Genomic DNA, 15,316 nt, shown 5'->3' on the forward strand with positions numbered 1-15,316 from the left:
TCTTTTTAAATGCTATTTCAGAACGAAGCCAAGTAGTGTAACCATCTGATTTGCCTTCTGGATGTGGTGCCTTCCATGTGAGGGGTCTACCAAAAAAACAGGGAGGCGGTTAACGGGGATAGATTTGTAGGCTATATCACTTTTGAGAAATTAAGAGCTGACTCTGTTACATTTTTCTTTAAAAAATATATGGCATGTTTCCATTCTTTGTACTCAATGGGAAGGTACTTCTAAGAATTATAATGAGTTTGGTAGAGTGGGCATTAGAGGATCAATAGAACCGAAATAGGAAAGATCAACAGAGGCATTTATAAACAATGAATGCCATTAATTTTTTATAGCTAAGAAGGGGTTGGTCCTCTATTGATCCTCTAATGCCCCACTGAAATGCCACATTCATTATGGAACTTTCTTTTTAAAAAAAAATATATTTTATTGATTTTTCACAGAGAGGAAGGGAGAGGGATAGAGAGCTAGAAACATTGACGAGAGAGAAACATCGACTAGCTGCCTCCTGCACACTCCCCACTGGGGATGTGCCCACAACCAATGTACATGCCCTTGACCGGAATCGAACCTGGGACCCTTCAGTCCGCACACCGACGCTCTATCCACTGAGCCAAACCAGTTTCGGCCATTATGGAACTTTCATTGACATCTTTGTCCTCAGGTAGAACGACTGTTCCCTCATTGAGGCTTCCCAAGCACTTTGCATATACCTTGGTTCAGATATTTACATGTATGAACCCATATATTTGTTAAGTACCCCATATTTATTTTCTGAAAAAAGAAAGAATAAAATGAATATCTACACGAGAAACAAAATTAGAAGTCTTATAAAAATTTAGAATTAGCTATTTTCTCTGTTAATTCTGTACTTCATTTTCTCTTTCTCAGGTACCTAAGGCCGTCTACACAATTCTTAGGGACTTTCTGACTTAAAAGTGTAACAGAATTGATTAGGAAGATACCTTAGTGCCTTGTAACTTAAAGTGGGGCCCATAGTCCAGCATCATTGACATCACCTGAGACCTTGTAAGGAATGCAGAATCTTAGGACCCAAGCTGGACCCACTAAGTCAGGATGTGCATTTCACCAAGCTTTGCAGGTGATTTGCATGCATATTCAATTTCTGAGAAGTCCTACCTTAGAGATCAGTAGCCTGGGAGTGGCAAATACATAGTATAGGTGTTGAAGAAGCCTTTCATTTTGTGTACATGGCAGACATCACTAATCAATCACAATAATTTTCTCACTGGGCTATGGTGCCACTTCAGAAGCTTTTCTGGGCAATCAGTGTCAACCAATTAGTATGGAAACCAACTTGCCTTCTCAGATATAGCTTCTCATTTTGCAGATAAAGAAACTGAGGCTCAAAGAAGCAAGATGCTTTGACAAATATTACACTGTTCCTCCGTGGCAGAGCAGGAATTAAAATACTAGTGTCCGGGCTCTTGGGCTAATGGTCTTCCCATTGCAGCATGCTGGGAAGGTAAGCAAAGCTCAAACCAGAGTTTACAATGACCAGTTTCTCACCACCCTAAAAGGACCCTAGGTGACCTGTCACTGTCCTCAGAGTGGTGTACTGCAAAGAGCTGGAGCTTTGGAGTTAAAGCAATACAGCTTAGACTGCTCCTAAGCTTTAGATATCACTCAGTAGTTAGAAAGTTTTCTGCTAAAGGGGAAAAAGGGGGAACATATTTTCCATCACACTTGAACTCCAGACCTTGATTAAAAATAACCCATCCTATCTCTCCCCCGCTATGAGTTCAATTGAACAAGACGGTTTCCAAGTTTTCTGGGAAATTCAGTAATATAGTCATTCGCCAGTGACTTGAAATGCTACTAAGCAAGCAGAAAGGACCATTAAAAATTGTGTGAAGACCCCTAGGCCACTTTCCCCTGCCTATATTACCCACTCCTTGCTACATTACAACTTTTCCAACCCCTTCTTAGCTATAAAAAATTAATGGCATTCATTGTTTATAAATGCCTCTGTTGATCTTTCCTATTTCGGTTCTTGACTACTAGTGGAAAAACTCTCCCTACTTCCCCCGCCCCTCACCCGCACTGAACTTTAAAAATAGTAACAGGAGTTGGGTTGGCTCAGAGCTTTGAATTTGGAGTCCATAGCCTTTCCCCCCTGGGTCATCAGTTCACATTGAATATCATGGCCACCAAGCTGTCCTTCTGTTATGTGTGTTTGGCTTAAAATTCTGAGAGGAGATGTCCTCCAGGATAACCACTTTCTCATGACCATCTGGGAAACGTCTGGACTTGATACCCTTGACCCCGGTGTTAATAATCTCTACTGTCTGCCTCCTCTTCTCTGAGGTCTGCGGTTTGCACAGTCTCATTTGCTTTCTTCACAACTATTCTTCCAGCCTAAGGCTCGAGAATTTGTATGTATCCTCAGGTCTTCCAAGAATGGATTGGCCAATTGATGTGCTACACCCTCCCTGTCCGCTCCCCCCTCAAAGTGCTTTTCTAGGAATTTGGCATAGTACTAGTGTCAACCTTTCATGCATAGAGATAGCTTTAATAATAGTGAACAGTTTTTAAGTTTTATAGTTCACAAAGAACATTCATTTATGTCACTTAATTTGTCAGGAATTCCATGTATTAGGTGTTTTCAATGCCATTTGAAAGACACTGGGTTGAGAGAAGGTACATTAGTGGTCCAAGGTCAGTTGAGCTACTAAGTGCAGAGCCAGAATGCAAATACCCACCTGTGACCCCTGCACCATTCTGCCCCTCTCCCGGCTCCCTCTTGCAGGTCTGTATTGTGAGTTTGTTTGTAATGATCCACTTACTTATAGATGCTCACCAGTGCTATTGATGATGACTGTCAAGAGTAGCGAACAAAGTTTCACCTTGTGCAAATCAGATGGGACAAAGTCCTTATTTCTTCACCTTTATCAGCTCTCAGAGGCTATAGAATAAGCACCAAGCAATTCTTTAGGCAAGGAGGCAGTACAAGCATTCCTGAGAAAATCAGCCATTCAATGTCTGTCTGCTTTCAGAAGAGGTTTGGCAGCATTTGTAGAGATGGATAGAAAGAACATCATTTAGGAAGTTCTTGAAACAGCTCATGTGAGATGTGTTGAAGACTGGACTGGGGCAGGAGCAGAGAGGAAGAGAGGAGGGGGTCTGACCATAGAGAAAGCACAGAAGTAGAATAGACAGTTGGTTCATAGATGGGCTTTCTGGAGAGCGGGAGAAGGGAGGATTCCAAGATGGCCTTGAGATTCTGGCCAGGTAGCTGAGAGCACACAGGTGCCATCTGCCCCAGCAGGAGAGGACCTCAATGAAGTGGCAGATCGTACGGGGGAAGAAGATGCGTTGTCCCACTGTGGACACATTTAAGTATTTTGGCATCAACAAGGGATCTGGCAGCAAAGTTCTGGCAGTTGAAGTGAGAGGCTAGACCTCGGGAGAGAGGGCAGGTCAGCAGCAGGGCAGGAAGACAGGGAGATGCCTGTCTTGTTACTAACTGAGCCCTACTGCCTTTGAGTACCGACTCAATCTTTATATCACCTCTAGCAGATAGATTTTATTTCTCTCTTTAAAATCAGAAAACAGATGCTCAGAAAATGTTCCTTGAAATCTCTTTTTCAAACGGGAATACCAGGCAGATCTCATGCAAAGTGATCTAGCCCTTCTGGGTGAGAGTCAGGCTGGTTCATTGTCCCTCCTCTCTTTTAATGATATGTGACTCTTGCTACTTCTTTTTATGGCATTATGAACAGAGTAGGATGGTGCTTGGGTGTCAGGCTGAAGTGGTTGTGAATTCTTTAAAACATGATCCTGCTATGTCAAGGGAAACACATTTCCTGTGTGGTGAAGGTGAGAGAGTGTGTGTATGGTGCATACATCTACACACGTGTATAAGTATGTGTACACATGAACTTGTTTGTTGCCATGTTGTTGGGGTGGGGAGTGCAGCAGAGCTATAGGCTTTTGGGTTTCCTTTCCAGATAAGCTTAGCATGTGAAAAAATAACCTATGTTTTGTTTTTCTGCTTGTGCAACCAGGTAGTGTTGATAAGCTACAAAGAAATGCCTTAGTAGGATTTAACCACGTATTTCTATTGCCCCATCCTTTTTCTTTAACGGCTGGGTCACAATATATAGGTGTCTCCCATAGACACACACAGAGGGCTGTCCCATTTTTTACTACTGGCCCCGTTCTGTCCTTTTATGACTTGGTATCCACCGTGGCAGCACACCCAAAGTGACCATTCTAAAGTAGGTCAGTGGAGCATTCCCTGTATGGCAGCTGAATGGAAGTGCAGGGTACACATTTTCCAACACGTCTTTATCTCCCTGTGTTTATAGCAGGAGGTGGCCTTTTCCTACAGATCCCTCGCTTCCACCATGGCACTGCTCATGGGTCTAGAGGCAGGTGGCCAATCTACACTTGTCTGTCATGCTTGGTCTGAACCTCAAGCAGGAAAAGAGATTGTCCCTCTTAAATTATAGATCATGATGTTTGCAAGGAAGGAAAGGCATTTCAGATGTTCCAGAAGCAAAATGCCAGGGCAAGGTTTGCAGCTTCAAGTTCAGAAAACTCTCCAAGTGTATCCAGGATTCACAGCAGTGTCTATGTTCTGTTTCCAAGCTCCATCTTGAGTGAGTTCTCCTCCCTTCCTTCTACCTGGGCACCATTTTTATTTCGTGGTGAATGGGGCAAGGAGAAAATAAATGAAGCACAGTAGGTTGGAAGAACATGGAAAAAATATATTTTTATGTATATATATATATTTGTGTATACACACACACACACACACACACACACACACACACACACACATATGCAGTATATATTTGCTGTGATGTTACTAAACAGCATGTAGCTGGTGACCTATAGGAAATGACTAAAATTTAACAAAAGACCATTTTAAATTGTCATCTCCACCGTGGTCAGTTATATACACAGTGAAAATACTTTCCTGTATTGTCATTTCTTTCTGCTAAGGTATGGTCTTAAATGGCTCCTAAAATACAAATACACTATTTTTCTGAAAGATCACCTCTATGCCATGATTCAGCACTTGCAAACATCATGATCTATAATTTAAGAGGGACAATCTCTTTTCATTGGCTGGCATTTTAAAAATTATTTTTCCCAAGTTTGACCATTTAAGCATTCACTCAATTACTGGTAAAATAAATAGTTCGCAGGAATGAAGTTCTGCATTTTCTTTCTTGCATTGATAAGATAGCAGCAGTATCTGGCAACTTGGGAAATTTTTATTTTCTGGAAAGTTGCACATATATAAAGATTCTCATTTCACCACTTGATCCCTTTCTTGTTCTTTTTCTTTCTTTAAAAAAAATACTTTTATTTATTTCAGAGATGAAGGGAGAGGGAGAGTGAAATAGAAACATCAATGATGAGAGAGAATCATTGATCAGCAGCCTCCTGTACGCCCCCAATGGGATTGAGCCTCCGCAACATGGACATGTGTCCTGACCTGGAATCGAACTGTGACCTAGTTCACAGGTTGATGCTCAACCACTGAGCCATGCTGGCTGGGCACTAATTACTATTTTTAAGTGCCCACTAGTTGCCAGGTGTGTGCTCTACTAGCTGCTGTGGGAATAGGCACATAATTCAGACCTGGTCATGTCTTCAAGGAGCTTGCTCAAATCTAGTCTGTTTGGAAAATGACATGCAAATTCAGAGAAAATAAGTGGTCAGGCAAGACCTGCTGGGAGAATTTTAATTGGGTCTTGATCGATTTGAGACTGGAATAGATGGAGAGACAGAGAAGGAAGGAAAGGCATTCCAGATGTTCCAGAGCAAAATGCCAGGGCATAGAAAATGGGCTCAGGAAACAATATTAGGACCTTCCACAAGGAAGACGTCTGAGGAAGAATGATGCGCAATATGGTACCAAGGCTAGTCCTCTCCACCTCCCTTGTCCTGTCTTCTCTTTTGGTGGCAGGTCACGGGTTTTTACCTTTTCAAGGCGATGACCTGCAGGTCCCATGGATGCCCCAGAGCATCACGCTGGCCCCCAACACGTGTCACTTCCATTTCTGTGTGAGACTCTAAGAGACCTCCTTCCTGAAGGCCAGCCCATCTCCATTTCTGCTCCATCTTTGCTGGATGGAATATGGTTTACTTTCTCATCTAGGTAATTTTCAGGGAGAGACTTCTTAAAAGAAACAGTGCTTGGCAGCAGGCATACAATTTCAGGAAACTAATAGAAGATGCTAGCTTAAAAGTATTTTGTGTCCCTTTAGCTCAACGGTGCTGGGTACAATGTTTCTTGAGAACATTGGGCCTGAACTGAAGTCTTAATAAGTCTTTAATGAATTTGCTTTTGCAGGCATCAGAAAGGCTCTCTGCATTGGTCACAGTGCAGAGATACATGCCAAATAATGGGCAGTAGCAGTCAAGATGAATTAGGGAAGAGTAGATGTTAGGAGAAAGAACTCTTCTGTTATAATCCATTTGCTCCACCACTGAGCACAAGACTTGGCAGTTTTCAGGATAGAAGGACTTTGAAATGGTAGTGTGCTATGAATAGCCAAGGGGAGGATAGTGTACAGAATTTTCTAAACATATTTTTACCCATCTCCTCTCCCCAAATCTATAGTGTCTATTTCATTGTTAATCCTCACATGTGGATATTTTTCCATTGATTTTTAGAGAGAGTGGAAGAGAGGGAAAGACTGAGAGAAACATTGATGTGAGAGAAACAATTGGTTGCCTTCTGCATGCACCCTGACCAGGGCCAGGTCCGGGGAGGAGCTTGCAACCATGGTACATGCCTTTGACCGGAATTGAGCCTAGGACCCTTCAGGCCGACGCTCTATCCACTGAGCCAAATTGGCTAGGACTATAGTGTCTATTTCTGAAATTACCTTTAGGAGCTCCTCCTTTTAGTCTTGAACTCTGCCTCACTGTATCATCCAAGGGTCCACTCGGGGCCCTGGGGGAGTTTAATCCCTCTGCCAGACAAGGTCTCCTCAGCTATTTGAAGACAGTGATCAGGCTCCCCCAAGTCTTCTCCAGGCCAGTCACGGCCAGCTCCTGCAAGCATTTCTCATCTGCTCAGGTCACCATCTCCTTAGCCTGACTGGGCCCCAGTTTCTTACTCTCACATTCAGTCGCCAGAATCAACATGAGTCTCTTGAGGGAACCAGATGAGCAAAAAATACAAAGCAATTACTTCTGTTGAACTGGGGATTCCATGGCATTTTTGTCCCCTAGTAAAAAAGTTAGTTAAGTTATGGCTACTTTTAAGCAATTAAAACACCAGAGATTAACAATCCCATTGGACAACCCACTGAGGTCTGGGCACTGTATTTTAGGAGGGACCCATCCCATGGCTCAAAGGAAAGTATCTACTGGAAATTAAAGAAAATGTTTCTAGAGAGCATTTGTATTTTCTTATTTAGGCTGTACAGCTCCTAAAATAATGGTCCAGTTAAATGATTGATGGCACCACAGAGTTTTAATTCCATTCTGAGAATACACAAATTTGATATTTGCTTTAAGTTTTTTTTAAAAAAATATGTTTTTATTGATTTCAGAGAGGAAGGGAGAGGGAGCGAGAGAGAGAGAGAGAGATAGAAACATCAGTGATGAGAGAGAATCATTAATAGGCTGCCTCCTGCATGACCCTACTGGGCATGTGCCCTGACCTGAAATTGAACTTCATCCTCCTGGTTCATAGGTCGACGCTCCAACATTGAACCACACAGGCTGGATGACATTTGCTTTTTAATATTCCCCTTGATTTCTGTTTGGCATTTCCTGTCAAGAGACAACTTAATTGATAGCTTTGTCTTTTTTAGGTGTGTGTGTGTGTGTGTGTGTGTGTGTGTGTGTGTGTGTGTGTGTTCCAGTCAAGTTTGGTTGATCTGGCTTTTTCTAAGCAATTGGATGAGGTCAGAATAGGTCAGGAAACAACTAAACTAATGGTCAAACAAGAGCAGAGCAGAAAGGTCCTGGACTCAGCGTGATGTAATATTTCCTCATGTTATATTATCCTATATAATAAAAGGCTAATATGCAAATACAGTGTGCTCCCACAGGGGAAGCGCTGCTCAGCCAAAAGCGGGGCTCATGACTGGCAAGCACAGCAGCGTGGCAGGAGCCTCTCCCACCTCCACTGCAGGTGGGCAGTAAGGAGTGAGGGGTCCCGGACTGCGAGAGATCCGGACTGTGAGAGGGATGTCTGATTTTCATGCACCGGGCCTCTAGTTTATTATATTAGTAACACAGTGTTATAGGTACAACAATGCCAAGGGTCCAACTGCATTTTAAATTCATTCCCAGTGGAGGATGCTTTTATATTACATCTTGTAGAATTAATATGTTTACAAAGGTTGTGATGCTGTTGGTGCCTTGTCCAGATCTTATTTATCATACTGATGCTGTGAATGATGGCTGCTAAGGCTCACAGTTGCCTTTTTTTCAGAGAATTGTTCTCAGCCTAGTGGGTCCTCCTTGCCTGGGATGTCACATCCCCACTGCCTCTTCGGGGCAGCCATGGCCAATGACTGAGTGACAGGAATATACAAAGGCCAGCACTTTGTCTCAAGGTGGTACCACCAGGTGAAAGCATCTGTGTTCCTGAGCTCCCCATGGGTAGGACCAATCTGAAGCCAATTCCAGCTGAGACCACATCCTTTCTCCTTCCTCTGACCCTCCTGCTTCTCTGACTCCCCTTCTCCTGAGGGCACCCCCCACAACAAACCACATTCACAAGAACCTCTATCTCAGGCCCTGCTTTAGGGACTTTTACCTAAGACAAAGCCATTGTTATTTCCCCCCTCGTGGTTGCTACTGGACAGATCGAAAGTGGATGATTCATAGACTATGCATTGAATGTATAAGGAAACTTGAAGTTTTAGGCAGTGAAATCCAGCCATTTTGCGAAATATTTGTATAGAAAACATGAATTTATTTAATATGCTGTGTCTTGTAATTGAATGCCAACTAAAAAACATGTAGTTAATTTAAAAATACTTTTTATCTATTTGTAAATAGAAGAATGGAGTTCCTTGGAAAAACTTCCTTGATTTTTGGAGTAGTGCATGTTGACTTTTTCAAGTCTTGAAACTTCAATAAGATGCAGATTACCACAAGGAAATCCAAAACTCTCTTGAAATGAGTCTTTGTAGATAGTTAATTTAATGTAAAGACAGAGTGTCATAGATGGAATATGTTAAGTTGATGCACAATGAAGATGAGCTCCCACCAAGGCCTAAGGATGGCAAGAGTGGATGTGATTGGTGGAGGGAGTATGTTTATCTAACCAAGTACAAGAAGATTCTCCTAGTCTAAGACTGAGTACTGAGTCCTTTTGACTCAAAGACTGGGACATCCAGCATTGGGTAGACAGACACACCTGACTATCTATTTCTCTGGTGTCTCCAAGAAAGCTTGGATTGATCACCTTGAGCTTGTATAGGAGACCAGAATTTCTGGAAAGGGATAGTTTAAGGAGGATCAGAAAGGGTAGCAATGTCCTAGAGGCTTCTTAACCCAAGTGGCATGGGAGCCAGATCAGTTGGGGAGGAACAGCCTCAGGTGTCAAGTCCAAGGGCAAGGGCAAAGCTGAAAATAGGGAATGAGTTACGGAGTGAAGGAGCTAAGGAAATTATAATCAGATGGGCAGGGACTGAGGCTGGGGTCCAGGTGTACTTTTACTGGTCACTTTCTTGTGGCAAATGTGTAGCCTTTCCAGCTTTCAGGCACAGCAGTCAGGCGAAGCCCAATGTGAGGCTTTGTAAACCCAACTCTGCATGTCCATTCCAACCTAGAAATCCTAGACAGCGAGAATGCCAGTTTCCTTTTATTTTTAAACAAATATCCACCAGCTGGAAACTGCTAAAATGAGATTTGATTGTTCTTGGCCATCATTATATAACCCTTGGTTCTCCTTGGAAGGAAAAAGTACCTGCTTTAATATATTTTCTGAAATGTCAATCTAAGAGGGTAACAGCAGGTGGTCTTTCCCTCAAATTTAGAATATAAAGATGACCTGTGGCTTGAAGAAGCAAATATTCCAGTGAGAATATTTGAGAAAGGAGACTAGATTTGAGGAACAAAGAGAAAAGGGGCAGAGCAACCATGCTCTGTTATCACAGATGACAAATGGCAGGCATTGTTTCAGGAAGTTAAAGCACTTAGCAGCCTCTACTTCACCTCACTTCTCTTCCTCTCCTCACCTCCTTCCTCTTCTCTCTCCCTGTTCCCTCCTGCCTCTGTAATCCCTTTTCTCATTTCCTAGAAGGAGCCTACTATTTGGTTTGCTTTCTCATCTTTGAAAAGAACAGCATGCCTTGCTGACTGTATTTTTTTCTCTTTCTTTCTTAAGAAAAAAAAGGCAGCTACAATGTACATTTAATTCTGATAAGAGAAAAGTATAGTGCAATTCTCTTCAGCACAGGGTCTCTTTGTGTGTGATTTTTTTTTTTTCAAAATAAAGTCTCAAAATTGTTGCTGTGCTTGAGGTGTACCTAGAATCCTGTTTAGGGTAATGATGGTGGCATTCCTCAGAGGTGAATTCATTTCCCTTACTCATTTTAAAAACACGTGTTCTGTTTGTCTTTTCACACTGGTCACAATGAGATTTAAAATAGAGACTCATCATCACCTACTTCAGGGTTATGAATAGCACTGCCTTGAAAAGGCCTGGTGGAAATTTGTGTGGAAATTGATGCATCAGACTCAGAAGCTAAGGAGGCAGACACAAAAACTAAGTTGGAGGCCAAATTGCCTAAGTATTCTGAGCTCGGAACATGGTGAGACACCTTCCCCGCCATGCTCACAGTCAGATGCCAGGCATCACTTCCAGGTGGAAAAGTGAAATGGATGGGTGGTATGGATCCATGACTTAGCAGAATCTACCAAACAAAATAGTTTAATGATCCAGAGGCCTTCCTCAGCACTGTGATAGGTTGAATGACTGACCCCATTCTTCACGTATCCCTCTACCTGTGCCCTTTGCCAGGTGGCTTTAAAGTCCCTGATATCAAGGCAGAGTGAGTGCACTTCTCCATCCCTTGACATGGGGTTGGCCCCCATTTTCCTGGAGGAATGCCAGTAGAAGGGCAATGTTACCTCCAATCCAAAGGCTTAAGAAGAGCTTTGTAGCTTCCACTTGTCCTTGCCATGAGAAGAACATGATATGGTTACCCCACTGGTCCAAGGAAAGAGTGAGAAAATAAGGAACAGAGAGAAGACAAAGTAACTGAGCTGAGTCTGGATCAGCTAAACCCCAAATGATCTGAAGATGCCTGAGTGAGAGTAAAAGTAAACTGCGTTAACTGCAAGAGTATTTTTTAACCAGCATTACTGTGGAAATCCTTGACTGACACAAGCACTGATCCTCGGTGTGGCCCGTTTGAAGGAAGCACATGAATAATAGTGATGAGAAAATGAGAATGTGAGTAGATAATGGTTTTCAACAAGGATGGCCCTGTGTGTACAGTCACAAGGGGGGCTGACATTGCTCTCATTCTGAATATTATACTCCTTAACTGGGTCTTGGTCAAAGGTGAAGGGAGTTGCAGAATTCTGCCTTCCTGACCATATTGGAAACCACAAGTTCAGGTTCAATGATGACAGCTATTGGCTTCTTTGGGAAGCAACAAACATGCCATGTTTCATTTGAAAGAATATCAGATATTTAAGTAAAAAAAACAACAAACTTTTGAGATTATCTATGCCTGACAGAAGTTAAATCACATGCTACTTACAAGACAAGCCATTCAATGGCAGGTCAAATGCATCAGTTAAAAGGTTAGATTCTCACTCAGCCAGCGTGGCTCAGTGCTTGAGTGTCAACCTATGAACCAGGAGGTCACGATTCGATTCCCTGTCAGTGCATATGCCTAGGTTGTGGGAGGCAGCTGATCAATGATTCTCTCTCCTCATTGATGTTTCTATCTCTCTCTCCCTCTCCCTTCCTCTCTGAAATCGTTAAAAATATCTTTAGAAAAAGGTTAGATTCTCACTGACATTTGCCTTTTAACTTTACCCCTTATTTCCAACCCTTTCCTTTTAAAGCCACATAAAATGGGCCTCTTGATTTTTCCAATGCAGTCTTTTAAAACACAACTGTACATCTTACATCTTTTCCACACCAAACTCCCAGGGTGTCCCCACAATTTTATGTTGACATACCTGGAGGAAGTGGCAGGGGAAAGACTTACCCACGATCATGTGGTTGCAGACATCACAGAAAGTGGGCTTCTTGAAGATGTGCTCCTGAAAGGCATGGGCCTTGCTGCTGCCTGGGTGCAGGCCCACCCTGGTGGGCGTGGATGTCAGGCTTCCCGGGGCGGGGAGGGGGCTGGAGCTGGGGCTGACCTCAGCCAGCATGTCCCCTTGCAGCTTCACGTCGCTGTTGGTTCGCTGGAAGAAGTTGTCAGCACTTTTGCTCCGTAGACTCTTGGTCTTGAAAGAAAGTGATCGTTTTAGTTTCTGGAGCTGCAATGCAATGACAGAACAGACGCTCTTATGATCGATCGTGCAGACTCATGCTGGGGGGAGGCGGCTGCTCCATGCACTGCACTGTTCCCACTGACACCCTCAGCCCCTGGAGGCTCGTAGAGGTCCCTGTGTGGGTGGGCTGATGTCAGTGCCAGAGGGAACTCGGCAGCCAGACTACAGAAGGAGGTTCCTTGTTGCCTGAGCTTCTGCCACTGCTCCTCCTCCCTGCCTCCTTGAGGTCCCTCCAATGTGCTGTCAAAATATTCCATGACATTGGATTTTGATACCACTTGCCTTTAGAATTTGAATTGTGGATTGCCTTTAGAATTTGAATTACAGTACAAACTCTTTGGGCTCCAAGGCTGGGTCTGTAAGGCTGGGGCCTCTGCTGGCCTTTCTCATGGTCACTTAGATGCTCTTTGTCTCTTTACACAGCAAAGCAGGTGAGGTCACCGTCAAACCCAGAATCAATCTGGCTTAACCATCCAGAGAACACAAACCAGTAACTCTCAGGCATGCTTCGGTCTGAAGCATATGAATAAGTAACTTGTGTATATGTGTGTGTGTGAGAGAGACACAATGTGAAATTATCTGTTTTATATTCTCTGCTCTTTCCCTTGCCCTTCTGCTCATTTTTGGCCATTTGGCAAACTAGACTATTTCTTCTTTTCCTTTGGGACTCATGAAAAAGCTTGGAAAAGTTCTAACTTCCAAAAGTCTGGGGTTGGTCCAGTCCTCACCTTGGAGCTAGAAGGATTTTTTGGAAACAGAGATGTGAGCATGTGTTTAAAATTCTTTACAAAGTTTCATTTCTTCTTAAATTTAAATGAAAGCTCATTGTCACAGGCTCCAGTGACTGGCAAATTCTGGATCCCAAGGACAGTGAGCACCACTGTCCACCTTGCTCTGTCCAGCCCAGCCACAGTGGCCTTTTAAAAGTCTCTGGTACTTACTATGCATTCTTATCACATACAGTTTTCTCTCTGCCCAGATAAAAGAAATGAACCACTTAGTGGCTACCTGACCTACATGCAATAGGTCACTTTACTTTTAAGATAGTTCACATAAGGTGGCTGATCTGGCTCTGCATCAAACCCCCGACTTCTCTCTAAGAAGATCAGAAAGATGGGATGATTTTAGTGCTGGGCACAAAAACACCATAATTCTCTACCTTTCCCCTTACCCATTCCCCTTTGCAATATGACTCTATGGCTCCTCCCATCAAAGGGGGAGCATGTTTCCCCACTTCTTGAATCTTGTTGGTTTGGGGAATTTGATCCATGGAAAGTGGCAGAAGCGACCTTAAGCGAGTTCCAAGCCCAGACCTCGAGGTGTATTGTATGCTGCTGCCGTCCCTGTTGGAACTGTGCCAAACTGCCATATGAACAAACCCAATTCAGCCTGAAGGACGATATGAGACACATGGTCCAGTCACTTTCCATCACTCAAGTGAGACCCCAGAGGCAGAGCCACCTGCTTCCCTGCAAGGAATAAAGGAGTCTCAACGAGAACAGAAGAACTGTCCAGCTGAGTCCCGCTCAAATTGTCAACCCATAGAACCATCAACTAGAGAGATGGCTAGTCTTTTAAACCAAGCTGGGTGTCTATTGTGTGTACGCGACACAATACTGTTCTCCTCACTTTCCTAGTATGTGGTGGGAATGTACTTTGTTGCTCATTTGAAGTTGACTGTGGCCATGTGAGACCAACTTTGCACTTCAGGTTCAGAGGGGAGGCCCTGCAGGGTCCTCTAGAGAAGCCCCACCGGGCATCACCAGCCAGAAAGGGCTAGCCAGAGAAGCAGCAACATCATTCACAGAAAGGTCAGAACCAGTGGGCCAGCCAAGACTTTTCTCTTGTCTTGTTCCCTCTGCCCTACAGTCCAAACCCACCCGAGGAGTTGGGGCTGTTGAGGAAGCAGGAAGAAGGAGATGCTCCTGAGTTATTTTGGAGTTTGTTGCTGTACCATAACCTAGCACATCCTGATGGATGTAGGAGGATGGAGTCATGTGCCCCTGGGAACACCACGCTTATTTGGAAGCGGACCCTCCATCTCCAGCAAAGGTAAGCGAGAGGGAGGTACGAGACAATCACTCTTTGAGACTGAGCCACACTGAGGTGAGCACCTGGAGCAGCACAGGAGCAGAACAGACTTTGTACACTTCAAGTGCTTCTGGCTATATGCTGGCCTAGTGTGGAGAAAGGGAGACAAAGAGGAGGTGAAATTGGATTTTACTTTGAACAGGTTTTAATAAAGTGACCAGGAAGTTAAGGAATCTGCTGAGATCTTGGCATGGGCTGTGCAAACCGGGGGGAGGGAGGTTTTTCAAAGCCAATGCCACCACATCGCAAAATAAAGTCATAAAGCCATTCAGATGGTTCACTAAATTGGCTACCTTTGTAACAAAAATAGAACAATAACACCTTCTCTGATTATATCAGGGCACAATTGTGAAGGTAGTAGAAGATAACATATGGAAGAGCTGGGTTGTGGGCTCGATCCCCAGTGTGGGGTATGCAGGAGGCAGCCTATCAATGATTCTCTCTCATCATTGATGTTTCTATCTCTTTCTTTCTCTCCTTTCTTCTCTGAAGTCAATAAAAATTTTTACATATATAAAAAACTTGTCCAAGGTCACACAGTGTAGGTGAGTAAACACCAAGGTTCAAAATTAAATCTGCCTTCCTCTAACCCCCATGCTGGTGAGTTGACAGAGATAGATGTAGGGACGGAGAGAGCTACCCCTCATTCCCAAGGGGATGGAAGTACTGGTGGTCAGTGAAGGTGGGAAGGGATGCAGAGTGGGAAAGAAAATCTGCTAGTTGGAAGCTACTTAGTTTATTTTATACTAGA

The 15,316-nt window shown here is 43.5% G+C and overlaps 1 protein-coding gene across 2 annotated transcripts in view; it reads right to left on the reverse strand.

Annotated features, from left to right (window-relative positions):
• Positions 1 to 15,316, reverse strand: part of STAC (SH3 and cysteine rich domain) — a 100,873-nt gene that overhangs the window by 53,114 nt on the left and 32,443 nt on the right. For both annotated transcript variants that reach the window (XM_054729810.1, XM_008154062.3), the window contains exon 2: positions 12,183 to 12,459. In XM_054729810.1, coding sequence (XP_054585785.1) covers positions 12,183 to 12,459 — 277 coding nt within the window. The remainder of the gene's footprint in view (positions 1 to 12,182; positions 12,460 to 15,316) is intronic.

The sequence above is a fragment of the Eptesicus fuscus genome, chromosome 18, assembly GCF_027574615.1.
Source record: "Eptesicus fuscus isolate TK198812 chromosome 18, DD_ASM_mEF_20220401, whole genome shotgun sequence".
Lineage (NCBI taxonomy): Eukaryota > Metazoa > Chordata > Mammalia > Chiroptera > Vespertilionidae > Eptesicus > Eptesicus fuscus.